General features: G+C 29.6%; 1 protein-coding gene and 1 long non-coding RNA gene across 2 annotated transcripts in view; both read left to right on the forward strand.

Moving 5' to 3' along the window:
* Positions 1-3,395: 3,395 nt before the first annotated feature.
* LOC108747759 (paramyosin, long form-like) overlaps positions 3,396-10,551 on the forward strand; it is an 18,175-nt gene continuing 11,019 nt past the window's right edge. Inside the window, exons 1-4 of the mRNA XM_018485484.1 lie at positions 3,396-3,538; positions 4,958-5,014; positions 7,789-7,875; positions 7,990-8,156. Coding sequence (XP_018340986.1) covers positions 3,419-3,538; positions 4,958-5,014; positions 7,789-7,875; positions 7,990-8,156 — 431 coding nt within the window. The 5' untranslated portion in view covers positions 3,396-3,418. The remainder of the gene's footprint in view (positions 3,539-4,957; positions 5,015-7,788; positions 7,876-7,989; positions 8,157-10,551) is intronic.
* LOC108747761 lies at positions 4,112-4,890 on the forward strand. The gene is made up of 2 exons (XR_001939262.1): positions 4,112-4,660; positions 4,750-4,890. It is a non-coding gene; the product is annotated as an uncharacterized LOC108747761 (long non-coding RNA).

The raw sequence follows: 10,551 nt of genomic DNA on the forward strand, positions 1-10,551 counted from the left end.
AGTGGTATAACTGTTCGCCCGCATATTCGCGTTTCTCATTGTTACATTGTCAACAACATTGTCTGTAAATACCAAAATGTCTGGCGCGATTTTAGGTTTGCAAGAAGATCAACAGGAAATTCTAACAACCTCATGAAAACCAATTAGTTAAATGCAGAATTAAAATAATAAAGTTATAACTATTTTTGTAATTTATGTTATACTATTTTAATAACACAAACATACATTTAGTGTATCATTAATTTATTCAATATAATATAAAAATTTATTATTAATATGAAAAATAAAATTAATTTATTTAAAACAAATTTTTTTACTAAAATATAATTTATTTCATTCTGTTATTAATATTTTATAGCATATTAATTTTATAATAATATAAATATTTATTATTGCATACATTCTAAAGCATGTTAACAAACAAATAATTGTAAACAAACTAAAGGATATAAAATTGTATAATATTTATTAGATATCTACATCTTAAAAAAATTTTTCTATTTGTTTATTTAATCATTTTGGAATATTTACAAATATAAATATTATATTAACAATCAACTGATACACATTTGTTTACTATAGGATTATTATTAATTAAATTTATATGTTTATATGTATATGTATGTACATAAGTATATGTGCTACAAAATATATTCCAAAGATTTTACTACAACTTTTATCCAGTTTAGATAAATGTATCTAAATATCCATATCGGTGCACCACTACAGAATTATTAATGAATCTCTGATCTAAGAACAATATGTTATTGTGATATTCCGGTAACTAAATGTTAAATAGTTCGATATCTTTTTCTTCTCGTACGACTCCTCTACTACACCTTTGAATAAATAGATCGTTGAATGAGAGTCGGCATCTCGTTTTATCATTGACTGAACTAAGAGTATTCTACTCAATATATCTTTCTTTTCAAGTACACAATATTAAGTTAGTTCGAGCAATTTTATGCATAAGAATTCAAGAAACCACCTTTGGAAAGTAGTTACTAAATGAATATTAACTTATAGAAATGAAAATTGATTTGAGATTATAATTGTAATCGATTAGAGTATTTTTTTTTAAATAAAAAATAATTATATCTACCTATAGTATCGTAATAATATACAATAATAATATATAATATCATATACTTTTTATATTAAACAGAAAATGAAATTTTTAATTATTAGTAACACTATATGACAAAATTTGACCTTTTTGTAACATAAATATAAATAACTTCTTATATATATATTTTGCCTGCTAAACATGAATTCAAATTTGGTTAGTATAATTTTAAGAAAAATGATGTTAAATAAACAGAAATATATCAGAAAGAACTCTTTATATTAAAAAATGATGTTAGTATAATAAGTAACAAAAACCAAGTTGTACATAATATATAATAGATGCGATAATACATAATATATAAATAGATGCATTTTAGGTAAATGATATTCTGAAAATATTTATAAATAGGAAAATGCAAAACAAACCTTAAGTTGTGTTAAGGTTTGCAAAACAAATCTTAAGTGTTAAATAGACAGAAATACATCAAAAAGAACTCTTTATACCCATATTAAAAAATATGGTGTTGTATAATAAATAATATGTAACAAACACCAAGTTGTACATAATACAAATAGATGCGTTTTAAATCATGTTCTGAAAATATTTATAAATAAGAAAAGTGCAAACGAGCCTTAAGTTTAAGGACAGTGAACTGACATATACATATATATTCTTTTGAGAAGGAGGACAGCAAATGGAGCATAACTAAGGTCTCTTGTCACATTCATCTAAATCTGCCTGTGAACGAAACTTTAATTGATATATTTCCTGCGGATTATTAATCATTTTCATATTGCTTTTAAATACTGAGCTCTCCAAACACATATAATCAATTATTTTATAATTCAATCCATAAAATATTTGGAAACATTTAAATAATAAAAAAACCCTTTTCTAATATAATATTTTGGAATTTATTAGTAGCTAACTAATCAATAAAAAATGTAAAAAAAGCTCATCAAAGCCTATATCAACTATTCGGATGCACAAAAATTCTATAATAAAGATTTTAGACAAAGAAAAAGTACTTAAAAGATTGATTTCGGAAGCGATCCCTATATAAAGCAATAGAAACAGAGTTGGAATTTACAGAATGATACGTATTTTTTGGATCCGCTATACATGAATTACTAAATTGTAACGTTGTTATTATCCTCTTTTGGTCTTAGTTTTATTTTTATTTCAATAACTCTACTTGACTTTATTATTTTGACTCTCATTGTATCTCTGACTGTCGAAGTCTGTTACGTGAAGCCGCGAGAAAATGCTTACATGTGAGTGGATATAATAGAAAATTCAGACAAATGATTTAATAATTCTCTAATTTTTGTTTCGTGTTTCTTTTGAATGACTATACAGCAAATCTGACAATTTGATGAGCGATGTGATTCTACGTAGTGACGCAATGCATATAACTTCGGTTTTTATATAAGTTTATATTATTATTGTATAATGTAATAATTATGATAATCATTCGGCTATTCATTACATAGCTAATTTAGCATTTGGATAAAGAAGAACGAACTAATTGTCGGGAATTAACAACTTGGAATTTGCGTTAATTATGTAATTTCGATTCATGTTGATAAGGACCGAATTGAAGGGTTTAAACGTATATTTTATTTGTTTTGTTATATTCACACGAAAAATAACGAATTTTTGTACATCTGAATAGCTTATGTAGGCTCTGATGGGCTTTTTTACATTTTTCACTGATAGATTTTTTCGAGCCTCATTATATATATTTGTTTAGCTAGCTAATGTTCAAAAATTAATTCAGAGAATACTGGAGAATGCACTCTTTGATAACACAATTTAAAACTCATATAACATAATAAAGATCATTAAAGAGTGACATCCTCTGCTCGGTACCTTCATCACCGTAGTCGGTCAAGCCGAAGTCGATTTGGCAACTACCTTTAGACAACGTGGGCGTCCAGCGTGGTTTAGTGGTTTCCTCGGCGATGATGAAGACGACAAGAACAACGACGGTGACGAACATGTTCACCATTCCTGGTGGGGATCCAACATCAATGCGCTTGCGTCGGTCGTCATTTTGACGAAGCCATGGAACAGCCGGCGCGCCATACGAACGACGACGGGTCGCGCACTACGAGTAGGGCGCTGGTCGGCTCCGAAACCCCGAAGAAGAAGAAGAAGAAGACCGTAGAAGAAGTGGAGTGGACGTACCAACGATTGAGGCTGAGGCGATTTGACTTAGCCAGCGGAAAGGAAAACCGTTATCGGCGAAGGGTGTTCAAACTAAAAATCCACGAGAGGACTCGAGTCCCAAAATACGAAAAAAGGTCAAAACATTGTTGAAGACAAATAGAGGACAAAAAGAGAAAAATGGCGTCTTCAGCGGTTGCTAAAACCTCTAAGTATACGTACCGCTCTGCCGGTGGTGCGGGTACTGCCGATGTTAGCATCGAATATAGCGCCGACCTGAGCGCTCTCAGCAGACTCGAGGTAGGTCCTACGAAAAAGCCTCTGATATGATGTCCTTCGGTAGGAGAGAGAACAACAGCGATGATAAAAATTAAAAATAATGCATATTTTTTCAATTGCTTATTACCAACTTTTAAATGCTACCTTCTAATTATATTTTAAACAAATTGGATGAAATTATTTATAAATCTATAGAGTGCCTTTAAAAAGTTAAATTGTCTAAAATTAATTAAAAATAATTTAAAATTAAAATTAATTTGAAATAATTATTGCTTCTTTAAAGAGAAAGAAATTTAGTAATAGTTTAAATAAACTTGACGAAATTAAAATAATTAAATAATCCGGAAAATTTATATCCAGAGACGTTTTAAATAAATTTGTAATATAATATACTTTCATATTTAATATTGAATTTCTACGAAAAATTTTTTTCGCACAATACGAAATAAGAGTTACAAATTCTCATATTTCACTAAAATCGTATTACAATATAAATATATTTAATAATCGTAAAAATCGGAAGTTAACTATTTTCCTAAAAAATACGGAAAGCTTCGTTAAAATCAGAATTTTAAATGAATCAATGAGATTTGTCAATCCACTTAATTGATATTGCAACGATTACATTTATCTATGATGACGAGACGAATAAAAAAGAATCTATTGACAGACGTTCTCCACTTCCTGAGGAAACGCACGATTGCATCTATTAATCATTATATTTTAATAAAACTTTAAAAAAAAAACAAAAGTTTCCGTATGTCATAAAAACATTGACTATTAGTGATACGCAATGGATTCGAACAATCGCGGAGCAGTGATCAATCGCGAAGGTGGTGAACTACGAAGGTTCAGTGACCATAAAAGATATTAGTGCCAATCCAACGAGGAAGCAAAGTGTACGACGTTCTGTAGCTATCGGATTGCTCGTGCACAAAAATAGTCGGTGAAATATCGGTCTGAAATGACGATCATGCCAAGGCGCCAGATCGATACCGCTTTGATACCGTCTGCCAATGCTATGCTAAGTCCACAAGATACCTTGGCTCATCTTTCTTCAGACCTAAGGATATGCTTTTCTAGGACGTATTTTATCTCAAGAGAAGTATAAAGGAGAAATGTAGTCTCCTCTATAATGACCAAGTAAGATCATTTCTTCATCCCTTGCAAGTGACCTGGCATTTTTTGGCGCAATCTAACGTTAATACGCGCCTTTCTTGAAATAATCTCAGCCAAACGGTTAAAAGACGCGCTAAGCAGACATCGCGATGTCGTTCTCTCCTTCTACCGAGGACGAATCTATTCTACGGAGGCCGTCTGTCTTTCGGAAATACCGAGCCTCAACTCTTGGATATTTTCGTCAAATGATTACGTAAAGCGTCGACCCTCTAAAACGAGCGCCATGTAATATCCTCTAATACTTATTGCCTCTCTTTTCAGGACAAAATCCGCCTACTACAGGATGACCTGGAGTCTGAGAGAGAGCTGCGTCAGAGGGTGAGTTCCATGAATGTTTTTATACCCTTGCAGTATTTGAAGCTTCTTAATCGCAATGGCAGACATCGAGCGTCTGCTATGACGTTTGATATCAAATTCTTCGTTAAGAATTAAATAACATTAAGATTACATTCGATAAAACTGTGCTATATATAAAAGCAAATAAATGATTGAATGATTAGATTAACTGTTTTATATGTGTGTGTGTGTGTGCATTCTTTTATTGAAAAATATTAGGACATTAAAGTATATAGATAAACTGTTACAAATTATATTTTTGTTAATACATAATAATTCAATTAAATATTATTTAGTTTGTTAAATAATTAAGAATTAACGCAAGTGCTTAATACATTATTTAACTATTACATCATAATGATGTCAAAATGTAGCACTAATAATAATAAACAGGTTTTTATTTACGTTTATTTAAAAAAATACTTATTAAATGGACACGTGCATTTTATAACAAGCATAATTAAATGAAAATACCAAGGAAGCTGGTAAAAATTCGACTTGTAATTTAAGATTTATAATATAATATCAAAATGTGCTTGATCAAAGAACTATTTTGACCGTTATGTGCTTGATCGAAGAGTTATTTTGACCATTATGTTGACCAAACAAAATTATAATCTTATATCTCACTCTTCAGATATCATTAATTGAAAATGGAAAGGATCTAAGAATGTTAATTCATTGCAGAATGGATCGCAGTAGGTCGAATTGTCCAGCTCTTAAGTTACACCTATTTTTAGGAACGCGAAGTTCTTCGAGATCGTTCCCGCATTCCTGCGCTGTATTCAACACTGTTCGCCTACTTTCAGAAACGAGGAAAATTTTATCATACAGAATCTTCACAAAAATTGCAACGGTTTACAATTTAAATGTTTCAATCTTATATAGAGAAGATTCATACAAATACAAACTTAAAAGAGAATACGAAATTTGTACATAAAATTTAAAAATAATTTAATTCCATCTACATAAACAAAAAGATATATCTTGTTTCTTCCCACAAATTAAAATTAATTTCTTTATTTATTAAAAAGTTTTAATTAAAAAATTGTACGTAGTTTTAATGAAATTTCATACATATCTGAGATCGCACATTACTGAAATTACATTCTTTAGTTATAATATTCATCTGTAGTTACATGTGTAACAAAAAAGATACAACGAGCTTTAAATAGAAAATTACATTTTATAAGAATTCAAATCTTCTCAGATTTCATTGCTTGTCAGAATTCCATAGAAATCGGATTGGTATATAACGGACGTCGTAATACGTGTATTGAACAATTGCCAAAAATTTTCCTCGAGTTTCAAAGCTATAAACCTCGAACATTGATATGACGGGTTACATCGCATGGTATACACTTTTAAAACACATTAAATATCTTTGTTTAAACGTGAATGCATTACATTTAAAAATTGCAAATCTTTTGAATACTTGACCATTATACAAAGACATACAATTTATCTAATGTTTTGTAATATACTTACATGGATATATAAATACATGACAATTTAATTTTATCATCAAATAGCGAGTATATTATATAACTGTAATAAAATTTCAAAGAAACAAAATTTTAATTTTCGTATATGTTTTATATTAAATTAATTATTAGTAAGTGTATGTTATTAGAGAGAGCACTATATTGTGTTCATAGTGCTAATAACAGATGCCTTTATTAAATATCTGAAATAATACTAATTAAGATAATTAAACAATTTCATGTAATATTATGATAGTAGTATCGTGATCTTCCTTTTTCCCGTTAAACGCTTCGTTTGTAATATGAATAAGACTCCCAATATAGACACGCCGCGCTCAAAAATAGATCGTCCTATTCACGATGTGAAGTAATCTGACGTCAAGCTACCACTTAAGATACCGTGGCAAAGTATACTGTCATGCAATTTCTTTGATCAAAATAATAATCATGACTTTATTGCATTTATCACCAAGACTCATTCCAAAGGATCTAATTTCACATTTAATTATATAATATATAGGTTACATAAGAGAATATAATATTTAAAAACGTTTTTAAGCTTTTAAAAAGATATACTTTAATTTAAAAATTTTATCATTTATTGTTTATTTAATTTATAAGAATTTTATTTCAAGTATAAGAAGTATAAAATAATATAATTTAGAAGTATAAAAAATAATTATATTATTTTTCTCAATTTTAATTTAAACATTGTTTTTAAATTATTGTAAAAAACATGTTGAAAGTTTTCTTATTTAACTATATATCCCGTTAAACGTAAAGTACTCAAGGAGCATATCAAGTCAAGAGATGTTATTTTGACTTTCTCTTGACTTGATGCATTTTTTTATTTTGACGTCATGAAGGTCAGACTAACTTTTGATTACAAAAATTGTTTATTGATATTAAGAATTAAAATAAAGTCAATTTTAGTTTTTGTTGACTTTTATGTGTTTCTTGGGTAATAGTAACATTATATCAATATTATAATTTACTACTTAATAATAGATAAACGTAATGAAATATAATACATGCTGTATGTAACATTGTTAAGAAAATTATAGATAATATTGGACTTATAATGTCACTGTTACTTTATTGTTCAGAGAGAAATATTCTCATTAGATCCTTATTTAATTAATAATTTATTTTAAAATGTCCCTGTGGAATATAGACCTTATATAAAATTTTAACTTATAAATTTAAATAATTAACTTGTAAATTTAAAAATTATCTATTCTTTTTTTTTCATAAAATTTTGCAATCTTACAGATCGAACGCGAGCGCGCTGATTTAAGCGTGCAAGTCATCCAATTGTCCGAACGTCTCGAAGAGGCTGAGGGTGGCGCCGAATCTCAAGTAAGTTTGAATTTTACAAAGATAACTCTTTTGTTTAGGTCAAATACAGTTACAAAAAGTAGTATTAAATAATTAAACATAAATTATGCACAAATTAATGATTTTCTTACTTAGTTTGAGATCAACAAGAAGAGGGACACGGAATTGGCCAAGCTGCGTAAACTACTCGAAGATGTTCATCTCGAGAGCGAGGAGACCGCACATCTCTTGCGCAAAAAGCATCAGGAGGTCGTCGTCGACTTTCAAGATCAGATTGATCAGCTTTCTAAAGCACGTGCCAGGTTAGTAACAAAAAACACCGTAATTAATGGAATTCTGTCCATCACTTAAATACTAATATAATAAGCAGCTAATATAATAAGATAATATAATAAGTTTGTTTAAAATACATTAACAATTTTTTAATGAATATTTAACTTATTTAAGTATTTATATTACTCAATTAGATACATTTTAATTAATATATCTTAAGCTTTTAAATTTAACATTTCTATTAGGAATTAATTGATCAAGACCAGAACTCCGTACATTTCAGAAAGTGCACGGACACGTGTACATTCGCGATCACAAAGCAGCCGCAATGTAAACGTTTGTTAATCTTCTATTTAAAACGGGAGCGTGCATAAGCGTGTTGCCAGGGAACATCAATAAACAGCTGAGAACTGACCGGAAATTCGGCGCGTAGCAAATAGCGGTTTGATAAGGAAGCGTCTCGCAATGTGGAAAAGACAGGACGCTAATAGGGAGGAAGCGTAATGAATCACGATGTCACGTGGGTAATTATAACGCGGCTCGTCACAAACGAGAGTGACTATATGTAAGAAAGTTTGTGCGAATTATACAAGTCGCACTGGCCACAGTCCAAACCAGAAAATGACTCGCAACTGAAATACACGAAGATTCAGTTCCTCGGCTCTTCTAAACATAGTCGCTTCTTCAAGACGCTGATTTTGTCGTCCGTACAAGGACGATGACAGCCCTGAAAACATGCGTTAATTAGATCGCTAATTGGCCGCGCAATGAAACGTCCGTGACCGCTTTTAGTTCCACTTTTTTTGATAGCTTTCGATTAAAAATAAAATGGAAAACAATGAAAAATTTAATGGAAAACAATTATTTTTCAAATAATCGCATGAACTGTTTGAAAGGCAAAGCTTCGTTCTTTGCCATTTCAAAAACATGCTAAATAATATTATGGAATAAAAATTAAGCAATCTTAAAAACATGCACAAAATATTCTAAAATATAATTTTTATAATTAAAAAATATAGAATAAATTGTATAAAATAATAATCGAAACTTATATAATTAATCGCTATCAATATTTAAATCAAGAAATCTTTGATATTCATCATTCTTTTCAAGGATGCAGACATATTTAAATATAATCTTAAACTTTGTATATTACTATTTCCCATACAGTACTTTATAAGAGGACGTCCTTTAGATGTCTTTTAGATATTACGTGAAAATCTGAGTTATAATGAATAAAAATATGTATATGTTTAAAATTTTATTACATGAAAATTGGAAATTGTTGTAACATGATTACAACCCATACTTTATTCAATGAACGTCCTGGAAACGTCCTTAGGATCTAGGACATCTTTAGAATGTTCCTTGGAAGTGTGTGCTGTGTGGAAATACTTATGTTATTGTATCAGAAATCCTTTAAAAGAATACTGATTTTCCAGAATTTAATTTGAAACAGCGACATAGTTGCTAAAAATAATAAGTAATCAGTACAGCTGTTACCTCGCTTCAGAAATCCAACGACGCAAGTAGTATCAAATATACCTCGGTTAGATTTTCTTCATGATTTCACTGCCGATTATAAATCGTAACCCACGCAGCATTGACAAAATTTTTAAATATTGTAAAAATAGAAGAATCAATTTACAAATATAACATAGATTATTCTCTCAATAATCTTGCACGATATTTTTTGATAATTTTTATTCCAACTATTGTCATCTATTGTTATCTATTATTGTAATTTTTTTTGTCTTTAATCAATATTTTAAGACATTTCTTCCAAAAATTAACTTCTTCAAACGTGTCTTAAATATGATGCCATTCAGAAGAAAAAAATTTTTATCTGTTCATAAACTTGTGAAGAATGTATAAGTCTCACTGTGCTAATATTCTTTTTCATTTCTCAGTACAAAAACATACTTTCTTCCTTTATTTTCCTCGTGCGTTTCTCGTTCTCTGCCTTGCTTTTGCTCGTACAGCTTATGACTATTTTTAACCGTACGAGTCGCGCGGTAATCCACAACCCCAACGTTGGCGCGCCATATTAGTACACGCGACCAGCCAGAGAACCCCCCTCCCCTCCCCCCACTATCTTCAGAATCGGCTAGCTGACATCTTACACCCTCTATCTCTTGTAGGAGTTAAATCCAGATTATCCAATTTTTTTCATATTTCTTTCAGAAAAAATAAAATTGCTTATAATGTTCTTTTCAATGTATGCATTACATGTAGAGAACACGCGACAAGGTGTTAAACTATACTTTGTTTAAACATATGTACTATTATTACAATTTAAACATCTATCAAATTTCTCCTTTTATATCTAATGTTATTAATGCGCTTTACAGCATTTTTCAATTATTTTTAATAAATTAATAGGAGTATAACAAATATTACTTTAATGTCTTAAAATTATATATA

The sequence above is a fragment of the Trachymyrmex septentrionalis genome, unplaced genomic scaffold (genome assembly GCF_001594115.1).
Source record: "Trachymyrmex septentrionalis isolate Tsep2-gDNA-1 unplaced genomic scaffold, Tsep1.0 scaffold20, whole genome shotgun sequence".
NCBI lineage: Eukaryota > Metazoa > Arthropoda > Insecta > Hymenoptera > Formicidae > Trachymyrmex > Trachymyrmex septentrionalis.